Consider the following 16,220-nt stretch of genomic DNA (forward strand, 5'->3'; position numbering starts at 1 on the left):
ACATTTGTACTGCAGTGAAACAAGCCCTGGTGATGTTTGAACACAGCAGCCTATAAAACACATAGAAAATGAAATTACATTGTTTTATGAGAAGAACAGCAAGTGCTCTTTGCTTAAAGCAGCCTGGGAAGGACCGAGCCTGGCCCCGCTCATGGGTGGGCCAAACTCCAGAGCCAAGCTCTTTAGAGTGCTAGATAAAATCAGCTATAAATCTGGATTATTTTTTATATCTAGACCTAATAAATGTTTTCTCTTTCTAATTTCTCTAATGCCCTCGGGACCTATGGATTGCTATCGGAGTGCTTTCTGCAGAAGGCCCTCACTTCTACCACGTTGCCAACATCAATTGTTCAAAGATCATGGGATCACCTTAAAAAAAACATCTTCCCTCTGTTTATTTGCTGCTGGGGTTTCAAGTCTCTGCGTATTTTAAACTTTACACTTTTAAACTTTAAACTATTTTAAACTTTGCTCTGCAGAAGGACCAAGGCTGAAAACTTGCTTATTAAAAACAGAATAAAAGCCAAAACTGGGATAAGAGGGAAGGACTTCAAGAGTAAAAGGGAACTTTGCAAGTCTGATAGAAAAACTGCAAGTGCTGGCAGTTTTACTTAGCCCCTCATTTTTTTCCAGGAGAGCCCAAGGTTTTTGTCATGTGAGTGGTATAAAGCTCACTCAATTCTGCAGACTTTTATGAAGACAAAGTGTAACAGCAGAAATCAGATTAAGCTTTATCCTTGGGAGTGAGTCTAATTAATTGTCTTGGAGAAATTATTAATGTTATTCTGTTCTCTTCTGCTGCAGACACACCACATATCCCGAGCAGTGGGAGTGTTTTGCACATCTGAAAGTAAAGAGCCAACAGCCAGTGCACTAAAACGTGTCATGTTATTTCTCCAACTCTTTAACGGCCGCAGGATTTCACACGCCTTCCCCACAAGCAGCTCTTACTTGCCAGTAATTCCTGTGAACCCTCTGTGGGCTCCTGGGTTTAATCCATAGGTTTAAGGCGAGAAAGCCAGCAGGCTGGGTGGGATGGAGCTTCTGGGATTGTTTGCTTCGCTCTAATGGTGGAAATGCCACTGGTGATGTGGTTGCGGCTTTGCCTGCGGCCGAGGAGTGAGGCAGGGGTGGGTGTGCTGGGCTGGGGGTCTGAGCCTGGGACGTGGCCGCTCTCCGTGAAGCCGGCCGAGTGCTCCAGGGCTCGGCAGCCCCGAGACACGGGGCCGCTGCTGGCTCACGGCAGGTGACTGTTGCTTGGGCAATGCCTTGCAAAATCCCGGTGAGGAAGCACAGATCCAGCCTCCCTCGGTTATTTTCAATAGTCCCAAGAGTGATGTTCGGTGCAATTCCCTACACAGGGACGTGCCCAGCGGGAGCAATGGTCTGTGCTGGGGTCCTGCAGCTCCTTGCTGGCCTCTGGCAGCCAGGCAGACACTGTCCATGCCATCCAACGTCCAACTGGCTCCCTCTGCCGATTCCCTTCCCAGATTTCCTAATCGCTGGGAGAGGCCATTTCAAGACTGAAAAATAAGGTTTGTTTCATAAACAAGAGAAAAGCCTAAGGATGCAGGTAGGTGAGACCATCTCCTGCAGAAATGGGCAACCCGTGCTTTCCCTCACACACGTGCACGGCGGTCAACGAGGCACGTATGTCGCCCAGAGCACCCCAAGGCAGCCCCTGCGCCCACCCCTCCTGGGTGCTGCACTCCCTTCTCGCCGCTCCAGCAGGAAAATTTGCCAGATTTCCCCATTTCAGAAGGATTCCTGTGCCAGCTGGAATGCTGCCAGGAGGAGACGTGCTGGGCTCCCAGCGCATCCCTGCCGGCTGCCTGCCATCCAGGCTGTGGGGGAGCATGGCCACGCGCCTGGGTCACTGCTCCTGCCCCGGCACGGCATGTGCGTCGCTCTACCTCGCTCTCCAAGGGACCCAAACCTTCTGAACAACAGACTATGATCACTGGAAGCCAGTCCTACAATATTTATACATCTGATAAATATTTATATTAATAGTATTAACAAACAGTATGTGTTTATAAATAATAAAAATATATTATATAATAAATAATAAAAATATTAAGCACTAAAAGAGCTCCAGGGAATGGAAGACAACAACTTTTTCCGGAGGATTTATGTACCCACACAGGGGGCACAGGAGCTGCCAACTCCTGCCTGACCTCACGACCAACCGCAGGAACAAGTTCAGGCGTTGGAGGCGTGTAAACGCCGTGCTTCGAGCCAGCCCTCGCTGTACAGCTCCTCCCGGTCTATAATGAAATAAAGCTGGACCCATTAAGAGAAGAAAACACAAGGAAAATAATTTAAAAATCTGATCACTTCTGTCATTCATCCCGGCAAGCAGCTTGAGGCCATAACCCCTGAATGCCAGGTCCTTTGGAAGAGCAATGATGTCCTTCCAGACGGCGGCTTCCACTTGCAATATTCATCTGGCATCGATTTTCTCTCCATAAACATTAGATGCTGTTTCCTTAACCAAGATGGAACGCTTCTGTGGAAATGGCAGTGCGCACGCCTGGCAGGGCTGCGGGGACTGCTGCCCCCGACGCCACCCCACAGCCCCACACCGCGGCTGTGCACAGCCCCCCTCTGAGGGCACCGGGACCCCCGTGCACAGGGGCTGAGCACGTGCCCCGTCCATAGGCACCCGCGCACAGCCCAGGCGTCGAGGGTCATTTCCACACCACTGCCCGGGCACAGCGGTGCGGACGTGGGGGTCCACGCACACACTCCGTATGTGCCCCCATGCACAGAGACGCGCCCCCCCCGTGCATATATACATATGGATGTAGGGGCCCAGGTGTGTACGCACACGGAGGTGTATGGACACCACCCCCCCCACATATATGGGCACACACGGGCACACACACACACAGAGATATGCCACCCACACACACACACACACAGAGCCAGGCGTGTGTGCACACATACACACGTGCACAGACCCGTGCAGGCACCCACAGTGATGTATGTATTTTTGTATGGACATATGTATGTGCACAAGTATCCATGTCTACATCTATGGGGATAAGCCAAGTATTTGGATATGTACATTTATATATGTAACCCATGAGTGAGCGCTCATGTACACACCCTGACACACAGATACACACACACACACAGATATACACACAGACACACACACACACACACACACACACACACACACACACACAGGTGCGCGCACATACCCTCCCCCCCCCCGCCCCCCCGGCCGCTGCCCGCTTGGCCCCGCGCTCTCCGCACGGGGGCGCCCGTCGCCCGCCGCCGCCCCGCCCATTGGCCCCGCCCCCGCCCCGCCCCGCCCCGCCCGCCCGCCCCGGCGCGGCCCGGCCCGGCGCGGGCGCTGCATGCGGGCGGTGCGCCCCGCTCCGCTCCGCTCCGCGCTCGCCGGGGCCCCGGGGCCGCCGAGGCCGCGCCGCGCCCGGGACATGCGGCCGCCCCCGCCGGCGAGGAGGCGATGAGGCTCCGCAGCGGCACGGCGCTCACGCTGCTGCTCGGCTGCCTGTGCGCCCTGCTCTCGCTCTCCTGGTACGGCGCCTTCGGCGGGCACAAAGGTAGGGGGGCTCGGCCGCGACCCCGCCGCCGGGGCGGCAGGTGGGGCGGGGGGGGCGCTCCGCTAGGGTCCGGACACGGCGGGGTCCTGCGCGACCCCGGGGGATGCTGCCCGGTAGCATCCCGCTGGCGCCGGCGGGGGACCGTGTGCCGCTGGTGACCCCCGGTCCCCGCGGGACCGGGACCGTGGGCTCCCCGGGGCGGGCGTGCGCGGGGCAGGCGGTGCCCGGCCTGGGGGTCCCCGCCCCTCCCCGGGGCGCGGCGCGGCCTGGGGGGCCCAGGGAGGGCCGGGGGCTGCGGGTCGGGGCGTGCTGGGCTTCGCTTCCCTTAAGCCCCCGCGTTTATGGCAAAAACCCTCGCGGGCGCGGGGGACCCGGCGGGCTGAACCCTCGCGGGGAGGTGGTGGTGCCAAAACCCGGGGAGCCCTCAGATGCTGGGGGTCCCTGGGCGCACTGGGGGTGAATGGGAGCAGCTCTGCCCTCCCCGCACCCCACACGGCTGCTGCGGCTGGGTGCTGAGCCCAGCACTTCGACGGGTGCGGGACGGGTCCCGTACTGGTGCTGGTGTGGCACGGAGCGGGCGGCTCTGGGGCAGGGGCACGGGGCCCCGTCCCGTCGAGGCTGCGGGGGAATCCTGCGGCGGCATCGCAGGGATGCTCGGGGCTGTTTTTTCCTGACAGTGTACCAGTTGCGTTTCCCCATCCTGTTGCTCGCTAAAGCAGCGCGCCGGATTTACACTGGCCTGGGGTACGATTCTGGTAGTTGCTTCTGAATTGTGTATTTGCCTCGTGTATGGGTGTGCAGGCTGGCGTGCTCGTGCTGGTCACTCCGCTCTTCCAGTTCTTGCAATTTCGGAGGTCATTAAAGGCGGGCGGTCTGGCCGTCCAGCCCTTGACCCTCTCTTCCCCCTCACCAGATAAGCATCTCTCCCCACTACAGGTGAGAAGCAGCTTTTGCCAAGTGTAAGACGTGACCTGATGGCTTTGCAATCCCGTGGCACACCGTGCACACTCACAAGGTGCAGCTTGCGCGTGGTGCCAGGCTGGCATGGGGGCAGGGCAGCACTGGGGGAAGGCTTTTTGACTCCAGTGGGCAGGATGACACGAGCCCATGTAGGTACCCATTCAGCTCAGCCCCTTCCCCAGCAGCAGGGCAGGAGCCCCTGGGATGTGCCACCTTTTCCTGGCAGCTGTGGGCACCTGACAGGCAGCTGCTTGGACCCCTCTGCCTTGTTCATCACCAGCAGGGCTCTCCTGTCGTGCTGCTAACACGATTTAAATCCCACCACAGCTGCCTCCCGCAGAGGTTTGGGTGATGGGCACTTGCAATGCAGGGGTGCTGCCAGGGGATCGGTTTGCTTCTGCTGGTGAGATTTTTAACTGGACGAAATGTTTGCATAACTGGGTGGTGGTGTATGCGCTTTCAGCCAGAAATGCTAGACCGTGGTAAGTTGTGTAGGGGCAGAGGAGCCCTTGTGGCTACCGCTGAGCAGTCGTCTTGCTCGTAGCTCCCTCACGTCAACGAAGCGAAACCAGCGTGCGGTGCTGCACAGGCTCCAGGCAGTCGCTCCTGGTTTCTGAAGCAGGGTGGCCAGCCCCGCTAGGTAGTCTGTGCTGTCTGGACTGTGTTGGCCTTAGTCGGCCTTTAACTCACTTCTATTTTTTAACAGGTAGCTTTTCCCCATTGCTCATTCAAGTGCCAAAACAACCACTTTGGGTGCCACTGTCCCTGTCCTTCTTGGTAGGACCCTCCCTGGGATATGCGTTTCCCTCTGACAGCAGCACATCTCTTGCAAAACAGAGCGCTACAACAGGTCACAAATAACGCGGGGCAGGCTGTGTCAGCACACCAGGTTTCCGGCTATTATGGTCATTTATGTACCGGGCTGTTATTCAATACAGAGCTGGAGAAGACCTTGAGAGGTCATTCAGTCCATCTCCTGCCCCTACACGGGACTGGTGATAACCAGTGCCTTCCTGACAGATGTTTACTGTATTCATTCTTAAAAACCTCTGGTGACAGAGATGCCAAAGCTCCCCAAACGATCTGTTTGACATTTAGTGGCCCTGCTATTAGATTTTTCTTATGATCTGAACAGAAGAGGTTTTTTCCTTCAGTTTGGTTTCATGATTGCTGCTCTTTTCCATTTATTGGGCACAGGCAGAAAAGTTTCTTCCTTCTTTGCAGGAGCCTGTTAGATATTTGGAAGCTGCTACCGTGTTTCCTCTTAGGCCCTGCTAATACAGATTAAACCAGGCTGGTTCCTTCAATCATTCCATCATCCTTCATGAAGAGTGGTGCTTAACCCGTGTTACAGGGCTGAAGTCGCTGCCTTGTTTTTGCTCAGAAGAATAAGGGATGACTTCAGGTCTCCTACACACAATGATCCTATTTATACATCCCAGTGTGTTTGCTTTTTACTTTTGCCGCAGATGACTGGTGTTTCATTTTCTTTATCTCATCCACCCTTCAGCCATTCTTCTCCAGAACTTTTCCTGCTTCTCTTTCCTTATCTCGTATTTGCTTGGTTGATTATTCTTACCAAATGGCATTACCTCACGCTTGTCCTTGTTGAACTGTGTCCTTTTTTTTTTTTTTTTTTTTTACCCCAGACTGCTTCTTCTAAAGTATCAGGATCATTTTGAATTCTGATCTTGTCCTCCTGCATGCTTGCAGTCCCTCTCAGCTTGGTGTAGACTTCAAAGGCAGTTGGCTTGTTTTTTTTGCTGTCAGCCAAGTCATGGATGAAAACACCAAACGGTATCAGATCTGGGATGGGCTCCCCTGGAACCCGCTTCAGTAAGGTCCTCCCAGTCTGTGCTCAAAGAGCGGCAACGACCAGCTCACCAGTAGTCTTCCCACCAGTTGTGAGCCCACCTTTGGGTGGCTCAGTCCAGCCTCTGTGTCCCTAGCTGTGTTACGGGCACATGCATGGAGACTATCAGAGGTCCCTCCAAAATCTTTGTTTCTTCTCCCCTTCCTGCAAGTCGTGGCACACTGTCACAGAAATTCATGATAGATTGTTCTTGATAAACAGAGGTTAGCTCTTGCTGAAGTTCTCCTTGTCTTCTAAGCACTTCAGCTGACATTAAGCTGATTATTTGATAATTTCTTGCCTCTTCCTTATCCCCATCCCCTTATTTTTCAAAGACTTTGTGTTTACCAGTCCTCTCTAACACCGGCCGCCCCCCGTGAGTGACCAGAGGTAATTCCCGGTGATCCTGAGCTGCTCTTGTTGTGGCACTCTGGGGAAGGCCGGCAAGGTGTCTGCATTGCCTCCGATGGGAAATAAAACAATACGAAAAACTCACACATACAGCATCACAGAGCCTGCTTGTCTTGCCGCTCTGTGTTGGGAGGATAAAACAATGAGTTGAAAGAAAATAAACCAGGTCAAACCAGCTCCAGAGCTGCTTTTCTGTGACCAGCGCAGGGTTTGTTTACCCCCTAACCGTGTTTTGCTGTGCTGTGCTTATTAGTAAATTTTTGCCCTCGTGGTCTGCAAAAACAGATGCTGCCTCTTTCCAATTATAAATGAGGTTTGAAATAGTCTGCTGGAGCGGGGAGAGAAGCGCAGCCTCAAATAGCACCACCAGTCACCGGCGGCCGATGTCCAACGTCACGGGGTGGTTTGGAGCTGGACCGCCTGTGTGCTGAGTTTAGGTTTAAGTAGGGTTTAACTTTCAAAAGCAGCTGCCTTGGAAGAAGCTCCTCTGTAACCTGCTGTCATGGGGTGGACACGAAAGGTTTCGCTGTGGAAGGCGACCTGCAGCTGGAGGATCAAGCCTCCGGGAAGGCTTGGGCAAGCGCGGGCATTAGCGTGACCGACGTGGGGATTACAAGGGGGGGTCTTACGGAGGGCTCAGTAGCACCAGGCAGCTTGCCTGACTAGATAAGTCAAAGCTGCAGATGGGGTGAAGGCAAACATTTTAACCTAGCTGCAATCAAATTTTGTGTGTTTTTTTCTTTCCAGTGATGAAAACTGTTCAGTTCTCATCCATAGTGTCTGTTCTCATTTTGACTGACCAACCAGCCATCTACCGTCTTTCCAGCCCTTCTTTTTGCCCCTTGCAGCCTGCTCCAGGGCCATAAATGCTGCAGGATATTTGGTCTTTAAGTGTGGGGTGTTTGTTTTTTTTTTTACTGAATAGGAAATGCTAAACCTTGGGTGACCCTTTTAGGAGACTCCCAGTATGCTGCCCCTTGGAAATGCTGCATTTTGAGGTTGGGGTTGGACCTCCAGGGTATGGCTCTGTAGCTCAGGGTGGGCTCTGTGCCCACACTGCCTGTGCAGGCTTTTCCACCCTCGAAGATTTATAGGTGCTCAGTATCAGCCAGCTCCAGGTTTCCGCTATAAAGCCACAGCTGGTAGGCACCTCTGTACCTGTTTACCTGCGAAGTGGGGTTGTGCTTTACACAGCAGCTTTGCACCCCTGAAATGAGTTCTGATTGTGCGGTATTTTGGATGCTCACCCCGTGGGAGCTGTCCTTGCCGTGGGCGTTGTGAAAGCCCTTCGGGATAGATGTGTGCAGCTCCTTGAAGGCCTTTCCCCTGGCACCCCAGGTGGGTATCTCGGTGCAGGTCTGAGCATGGGGTCTCTCCTGTGGCTTGCAAGTGGGATGTTGGGGTGCTGGGGAGCGGGATGTTGGGGTGCTGGGGAGCGTGGGGCACCAGCTGCAGTGTTGCTCCAGTGCCCGCTGTGGCAGGGCAGGCTCAGGCAGCATCTCCATAAAGGAATACTGCTTGTTCAGTGCTGCACGTGGCAGGATGCTTCTCTTGCTCGGAGTGCCCTTTGTGGGAAGCAGACTTCGACCCGGAGGGCTGGTCCTTGGGGTGTGTTTACAAAGTCTCCTTATATAATGCATAAAAGCCGTGGACGCTAATCCGCTCCAGGAGCAGCGGAGTCAAAGCTTGTGATACTGCGAAATACGAACCTTATCTTGTGGCATATGGTTCCTGCTGCTTTTCCATTTCTGTTGCCTGCATCAGCTTGACTTCAGTGTTTGTAGTTTCTTTGAGGTCTTGGGCACTGGCTACAGCCAGATGAGTGCGAGTGACAGCCTGGGTCTGCGCTGGGGTCATTTCACTACAACCCTTGGAAGCATTTACCAGGAGGAGAGATGCCAACAGCAGACCCAGCATAAGCTTCTGATGGCTGAGGAGGTGCAGTGGGGACCTGGTTGAGGAGCTGTAGAGGTTTGAAATCTGTTATTAAAAGGCATGGTGAACAAAAAGGTGTGCGGGAGCATTTCTGAGAGCCTTTGTGGTGCTCAGCAGATGTTGTGTGGGACTGGTGGCTGGAATGCAGCAGCGTTTGCAAAATTATCCCATGTATGATTTGACCAAATTCATCTTAAGAGCGAGGGACACCGTGCAATCTGTTGATAATCATTTATCAAATCCTTAATTGCCTGGAGTCACCTGTATTTCTGGTTTTATTTCTTTCCAGTTTTTATTAGGTCTTTAAACGAGGCTCTTGACCTGCACTGCACGTGCACGTGTCCCATTGCTGCTCCAGCAATCAGAGCTGAGGTTGCGTGATGGGGTTGAAGTTGCTGGAAGTGGAAGAGGGCTTTCTCCTAATCAGGACAGTGTTCCCTAGCACAGGAGACTTGGATTTGGGTCCTTGCTATCCATATCCCTCTCAGTCTTGGGAAAGTCAATCAGTTGGTTTTGTACCTCAGTTCCCATCTGCTCTCTGGGGACAGTGACATTTCTTGTCACTGGGGTCTGGAGGACACAGCCGTCCTTCTGTGACAGCAGGGTCTGTGTTGGTGTGTAGGAGAGGAGCAGGCAGAGGTTAATACGCACATCCCCAGTCACATCAAGTACATCTCTTGGTTTACTTCTGTTACAGAACAAAACCCTTTCTCGTTTGTGATTCCTTTGATTCATCTAAAACAAGTCATTGATTTGTGCTTATATCCTGAATGTTCATTGATTATTCACTTAGTGTTTAATGTAAAACACATCTATAGCTGGCTAGTTTAAGTGAAGCTGCCAGTCATCTCTAGAAAGCTTTGAAGTCTGCTAAGTGATGGAGAAATGGCTTTAGCAATAGATTGGGCAATGCTGGCAGGCTGCTGCGGGTGCGCTGGGGTTAGCCGTGGTTCTCCCTGGTCACAAAACCCAAACCAGGCACCAAAGCACCAATTTCTCAGTTCACGGTATAAAGAAACACGAACAAATATCCGTCCTGGGGCAGCCGCCCATCTCAGTATTCAGAGACGAAGCTTTATGTGTCACGTGAAGGTTTTCTCTATCGTTATCGTGCCAATTCTAACGGTGACACTTTCTTTCACGAGACAAAGCCCAAGGGATCTGTGGGGCTTGGTGGGTGAAGAGGGCTGCTGTGGTGACAGAAGTCACTGGTCAAATTAAAGAATTATGGAAACTATTAAAATAAACAGAGGGCTTTGGCGGGGGCTGGCAGGTTAAGGCTGTTAGGAGGAGAGGCTTTTCGGGGAGTGCTGACCAAGCGTTGCTTAACAGCTTCCTGATTCAGGGAGAGGATTGTTGTCTTTGATGGGAAGAAATGCATTTTTTCTGCCTTTTTTATTTCAGTTGAAGTGTAGGGGGCTGTTTATCCAGCGATGCCCTTCTTGAGTTTGTTTTTGAGCTCACATCAGGCTTCTCTTGCAAAGCAAGAAAATTAGGAAGGGCAGATTCCTGTTTTAAATCATCTCTTTCTGCATTAATTGTAGCACTGTCTGCTTCTCCGTCTGTTTTTCTCCCGGTGTCAAGTCACATTCAAGTCTCCAGGTTCCGTGCATTAGCATGGACATGCCTCTGATGCACAGAGACGGCTCCGTAGCTCCTTCTCTCCTGCCTGCCCCTGCCTTGGAGTTGCTCCCCTAATATTCCTGCCCTCTTGCTCTATGTACAGGATAAATACTTACCTAAAGGTTAATGTGTATTTTGAAGTGACTATAGACATGTTTGTGCAAGGCGTTTTCATTTCTGCTTATATTAAAGTGGACAGCAGTAGCATTAAAATGTAAATTATTAGGCTTTAAAGAAGCTCCTATGCAAAAATTTCCCTGCCTTTTATTTTCGTAACGAGTTTTGTTGCGTTGCAGTGTCTGTTTACTTGTGACTGTAATTGTTGTACTCATGGTTTAGGAGCTGTGGGTAGTGGGATGGGTGCTGAGCTGGGGGAAGAGCATAGTGTTGGCTTGGGTCCATGCCGGTACCTGGCCTGCTCCTGTTCCACAATGAGTTTTTAGACTATCCTGATCAAATTTTCAAGACTACCTTAGAGAACACAGGTTTTTCTTCTCTCCCTGATAGTGAGAGCTTTCTGGAAATAAGGTTTAACCTGAAGACCCCTTTTTGTCACTCACTGCTCCAAGGAATTTCACGGCTTAGATAAGAAGCCTGTGGTACCAAAAAAGTTGTGTAGCCTTCAGAAGTCCTTGTAAATAATCAAAGAAACACTCCCAATACTGAGACAGGAGCTACTTAAGATACGTGTAATAGCACTACGTGTTTGTAAAGCCTGGTTTAGTGAAAGCATAGTAGCAAGACTAACCCTGCCAGTATCAAGAACTTCATGCAGAAGAAGCTGGAGGAGTTTTCCGAGTGAGAACTAAATCGCTGTATTCCTCCCAGGAGAGGGGTGCGCGGGGAGCTGAGCGGCTGTGCAGCGTCCCCGTGGCGTGTCCCCATGCTGGGTGTGAAGAGCAAGGGCAGCACCTGCCCGTGGGGGTTGCCTGGTGGGTGGCTGGACCTGGGCAGTGTTGGACTCTGACTCAGCCGTGACCACAGACAGGCACCTGTCAAATGAGTTATTCAGTTGATGCTGGCAAAAAGTGGTGGTCTCCCCTCCCTCCTCTCTGTGCCCAGACTGTGATCTTTTGCTTTTATTTGATCTTGCCTTTCGTGTTCTAACTATTCCTTCATGCCGTCTCTCACCGCACTCTCTCCGGAGCTGGCTTTGATATCTTTTCTCTTTGTAATCATTTCCCTGGGTTTTCTCCTTTCCTTCCTTTGATGTCACAGAAAACGACCAGGATGGGCATCTTCTCTCCCTCTCTTAATCTTGTCCAGTTCCAGTTACCCACCACTTGAGGAACTTCACCAGATGATGAACTAATAGTGTGGCATCGTTATCTCGAAGCAATGATTTTGGGTGGAAGCTGGTAAGGGTTGGGCTGCCTGGGGAGGAGGTGGTGCTGGTCCTTGCGCTGGGTGTCAGGGGTTGCTCCAGGTCCCTCTGGGTCCCAGGAGTGATGGTGAGGCGGGGTGTAGCCCCCCAGGAGAAACCCCCTGGCTCCCAGAGCGGAGCTGTGCTGTGGGGATGCTCGTGCAGGCACCGTGCGCAGGTGGCTGGGCAGCGAGAGCTCATTCTGTGGCATGGGGCTGAAACCAAACTGAAGGCAGAAGAAGAATTGTGTTTAAAAGCAGATTAATCTGCTGACTTTGAGGAGCAAGAGGTATTTAGAAAAAAAAAATTGGAAATGCAAATTCTAGCTGAGCAAAAACTTTGTTGTTTGATGGCTGAAATTCTCTGCTCTGTCGTGCCAGTGAATCTGCGTGAACCGTGTATTTTCCCTGAGCTAAAGAGCTGACCGGGGGGGTGGGGGGGTGTTAAGAACCCAGAGTGGTGGATGAGCATAATTAGGACATGGATTATGGGTTGGCTTCGTATAGATCAGTTAGTGTTTCGTTAATGTCTGGTTCCACCCTGTCTGTCTGTTTTATTAGATTAATTTATTACTTTCTGAAAGCGCCTCTCCAGTGAGCTGAAATATCTATTTACTGGAAGTATTTGGTTACCATGAAAAAGTCTATTTGGCGTGTGTTTGGCAATATTAACTACTTTCTTCTGTTGCTTTTGCAATTTAATTGTCTATTTATTTTGGGTATTGATTGCTGAAGGCCTTGGTAATTATTTGCTGATTTTGGAAATAATGATTTTTAAAGGCTCAGATTACTTTTGTAATATTAATCATTACCTTGGCATGCTTGCCTCGAAGGATGGGATCTCTCTGATGGCTCCAGTTGCAATGTGGACATTTACTGTCTGAAACTATGCCGCTGTCTTAAAATAACAAAATCATTACTGGTGGTTTGTTCCTGAAACTAAGCAGATATTTGGAGAGATGCAAACCTGACAGTTGCAATTAGCTCACAAATTTGCTGTTCCTGTTGGCGGGAGGAGTGGCCAGATTCTGGAGTCAAATAAAAAGATAATTTTATTTACTTTCTGCTGTTTCGCTCTTTCCAAATTAATTTTAAGTTGTGTTGGTCTTGGCTCCGGTGCAGGGGTGGTGGAGAAATGGGCTGCCTTGCTCCGGCAGCTGCATGGCAGCGATGTAGCGATGCCTGGTGGGAGAGGAGCAATGCTCCGAAAGGGTGTTGCACTTGCAAGTAAATGTGCTGCCGTACAGCGGCACATCTTGCTTTGGGGGAAGGTGAGAAATTGGAGAGTCTCTGCTGGGAGCTGAGTAATTGGCACCTGCTATTATTGTGTCCCTCCTCCCCCTTTTAATAACTTGTTTATAAGGATAGCTCTCCTCCAGATCTCACTACACAGCCAAAAAGCACGCTTTTTTTAAAATAATACATGCATTCCTATTCACATCAGGGCTGGAGACCTACCTCCTTACTTTTCTCTGAGGAGGAGGGACAGCTTTTGTGTCATCCAGACGTCTCTGCTCCCCGCTGGGCAGGCTCGCAGATGCCCGTGGCGAGACGAGCTGTGTCTTTGCCATACCTGGAAGGAGATGTAATTCTGCCATTAATACGAAACCTGGCAGGCGGCTGGAGTGGCTGGGAGGGGAATTTTGTCCTCTTGTTGTTTTAGGCCTTGGAGCAAGGGATTGTGTTGGCTGTTTGAATGATGTTGGCTTTATCTCCATTGGAGCTCGCGCGGGTGACATGTATTAACCGGAGAGCACGGAATGCAACGTTTAGCTTACGCCCCTGGGATCGCTAGTGCAGTGAATCCCACTTCTTTCTCCTGCATCAAGTGATTTGTTTAATTGGTTCTAACAGTTTCATCCTTGTTCTTTTATTAGTGGATCATGGTGCAAAAGGAAGCTGGGAACATTTTTGGATCCTGTCCTGGGTAATTTGATGACTAAGTCTCATCGAGCTTCATCTCTCTGCAGGTGCAGTGGTGCATCTCCTGCAGGGGATGTGGTGGGAAGAGCTTCTCCTCCGTCTCCCAAACGCACACGTGGGGAGAGAGGGAGGAGGAGGAGAGGGCAAAACCATGTCCGTGGCAATTGTTTTCTGATTCCTTTCATCACCTTATAGAATGAAAATGATAAAAGGAGCCTCAGAAAAGAGGGCATTGCAGCAAGCCCTGGCAGGGCTGTAATCTCTTTTCTTCATACTGAGGTATAAAGATAATTCGGTCAGGATTGAAACAGCGGATGGCAAATAATTCTTGAACAATCTGCTTATGGTGTTCCAGGATGCGAATGAAAACCACTAATGGGATAAAGAAGGATCTAGATAATTATCTCAGCTGCATTAAATCCTGTCCTTTCAGGAGAGTACTCTTGTGTGGACACTAATTTCATGTGTATGAGAAGCTGAAGTGACTAGACATTTTCAGAAGTTAGCTGATTCCAAAATAGCCATCATTGCTTGGTGATCATCTATCTTTTATCTATCTGGATGGTCCTAATAGATCTGATTGCTGGTCTCTGCTATCCTGTTTCCCCTCTCCCTTGCAGCAAGTTAAAGCTGCGATACACATTCTCTCCAAGTTGGATTTGAAACCTCCTTCATCCTTTTCCTTTTTCATTTGGTCTGCTGTTTTGGGAGACTTCCTGGTTGTTGTTTTTTTCCCTTTTACAGCTGGTAATGCTGTTTTGAGTCTGATGGAAGAGCCACTTGCAATATCAATGTATGCGAGATATTTTTTTAACTTCATCCATATTTCCCCCCCAGGAAGATCTCTGCCTTGCAATGTGGGGGGCAGCACTGTGCTCCAAAACAAATCCAGTTGTACAGTCAGTTAACGAGGCTCTTGTTGTAGGCTCTTTGCTGCCTTTGTGTTTGAACCTAATGGATGCCCCATGGATGAAGTGGAAGATGGCAGGAAGAGAAAGGAACAGGTTTGTTCCTTTGACAACATTGACAGCAACCGTGACATTCAGATGGGGTTGGATCAATTAACAGCGTTCAAATATCTGTGTTATGGGATCTCTGCTCTCTATGAGCCCATGGTCCAAGGAGATCTGCTGTTCGGGGGTATGGGCAACAGAAACATGCTTCTGAGAAGCGCCGGTTCTTCGTTACCCCCCGCCAGCTGCAGGCAGCTGCCTTTGCCAGCTGTCGGAGCCTCGCTCCTCTCCGGCCTCCCGCTAAGCGCACTGAGGCATGCCTGAACTGGCTGCAGCATCCTTCGGTGAGCCAGGCTGTGCATCCGTCAATGGGAGCCAGGTCTGGGGACGGGACTTCAGCTGGGATGGCTGCCCACGAGCTGTCCTCCTGTTGGAGGAGGAGGATGGTCTGTCAGCATCATCCCCTTGCACACTGGAGGACAGATGCTGTGCGTCACTGTCTTGTCAGGGAGAGACTCCATCATTCACAATGTGGGGAGTGCCCAAATGTAGTTTCTCAGTGGCAGAGCCTCTCAAATCACAAGGTTCCCATCTTTTCTTGCTGCCATGGTAGTACAGTTAAGGTTCAGGTGTCTTTTGGAAGTACGGAAGGGCTTCCTTGCTTTTAATGAGAAGTCAGACAAGAAATGCTGTTCTGCTCAAGGTGGCCTTGGGTTTCCAGTCTCCTTCCTATGGCACCGGGAGGTTACAAGGGCCAGTCTTGTGCTGAAATCAAAGAAGCCGGAATGTGTATTTTTGCTGTGGACTGGAAGTTGCTCTTGACACCAGGTTTGCCGTTCACACCACCATGAGTTGTCACTTGCCTGTCCCAACCAGAGGATGTCCTTAGAGGCACATGAAGCTCAGCCCTCCCATACCAGGCTTGGTTTTGGGACAGGTAGGCTGCACAGGCTCCGATACACAATTAGGCACACCCTGATAAAGCACTTGCCCAGCAGGGCTGTGTGTAGAAAAGAGGCTGCGTGGGATCCTTGCTGCCTCCGGAAGGCTCTGTAAGAAATGAGTCATGTTTAAGAAATGTGGTCACCTTTCATCTTGGTGACCTGCTTCTTGAACAGCAGCTCTTAAACTGAATTGCTTTACAGAAGAGTCAGTATCAAAACTTCTTCACCTCCTGGTCAGTTGCTAGCCCTGAGGCTCCAGGAGCAGGGCTGCACTTTAACAGCGATGCCTGGTGCAGGCTCTTGCTCTGAAACCACTGACATTCTGCAAGAGGAATCTGGTGAGGTCTGGCAGTTGACCCCTAAAAATTGATTGATTGCTGTGTAAGGCGAGATACCCATCTTATCTCTGAGAACACCAGCCCTCTTACATGCTCTTGAGTTGCACAGAGATCTTAATGGGGATTTTTACCTGGTTCTTGGTATCACTGCACGCCCTTTGAATGAACTGCTTGCTAAGAAATCCTTTACTTGCCCCTCATCAAAGGTGTCTGGTTAGCAGAGTTGCTAGTTGAAGTCTCCTTTCTCCAAGCCTGTGCTGTGGTGAAGTGGTATCTGGAGCTGTTGTGCCAAGTGTTGCTCCGTAGAGCACAGTAAACTCCTGCCACCTCCTGCCTGAGTGACC

At 51.0% G+C, this 16,220-nt stretch overlaps 1 protein-coding gene and 1 long non-coding RNA gene across 3 annotated transcripts in view; one reads left to right on the top strand and one right to left on the bottom strand.

The window, feature by feature from the left end:
- The first annotated feature begins 3,337 nt into the window (after nt 1-3,337).
- The window catches only part of MGAT4B (alpha-1,3-mannosyl-glycoprotein 4-beta-N-acetylglucosaminyltransferase B), a 51,900-nt gene continuing 39,017 nt past the window's right edge, over nt 3,338-16,220 (top strand). Inside the window, exon 1 of one of the 2 annotated variants that reach the window (XM_055813219.1) lies at nt 3,338-3,575. In XM_055813219.1, coding sequence (XP_055669194.1) covers nt 3,479-3,575 — 97 coding nt within the window. In that variant the 5' untranslated portion in view covers nt 3,338-3,478. The remainder of the gene's footprint in view (nt 3,576-16,220) is intronic. The other variant, XM_055813220.1, reaches the window with a different exon arrangement.
- Nucleotides 12,753-13,791, bottom strand: LOC114013673 (uncharacterized). Its single transcript, XR_003556783.2, has 2 exons — nt 13,177-13,791; nt 12,753-12,900 (listed from the first exon to the last, which is right to left on the bottom strand). It is a non-coding gene; the product is annotated as an uncharacterized LOC114013673 (long non-coding RNA).

This window comes from Falco peregrinus, chromosome 8, assembly GCF_023634155.1.
Source record: "Falco peregrinus isolate bFalPer1 chromosome 8, bFalPer1.pri, whole genome shotgun sequence".
Lineage (NCBI taxonomy): Eukaryota > Metazoa > Chordata > Aves > Falconiformes > Falconidae > Falco > Falco peregrinus.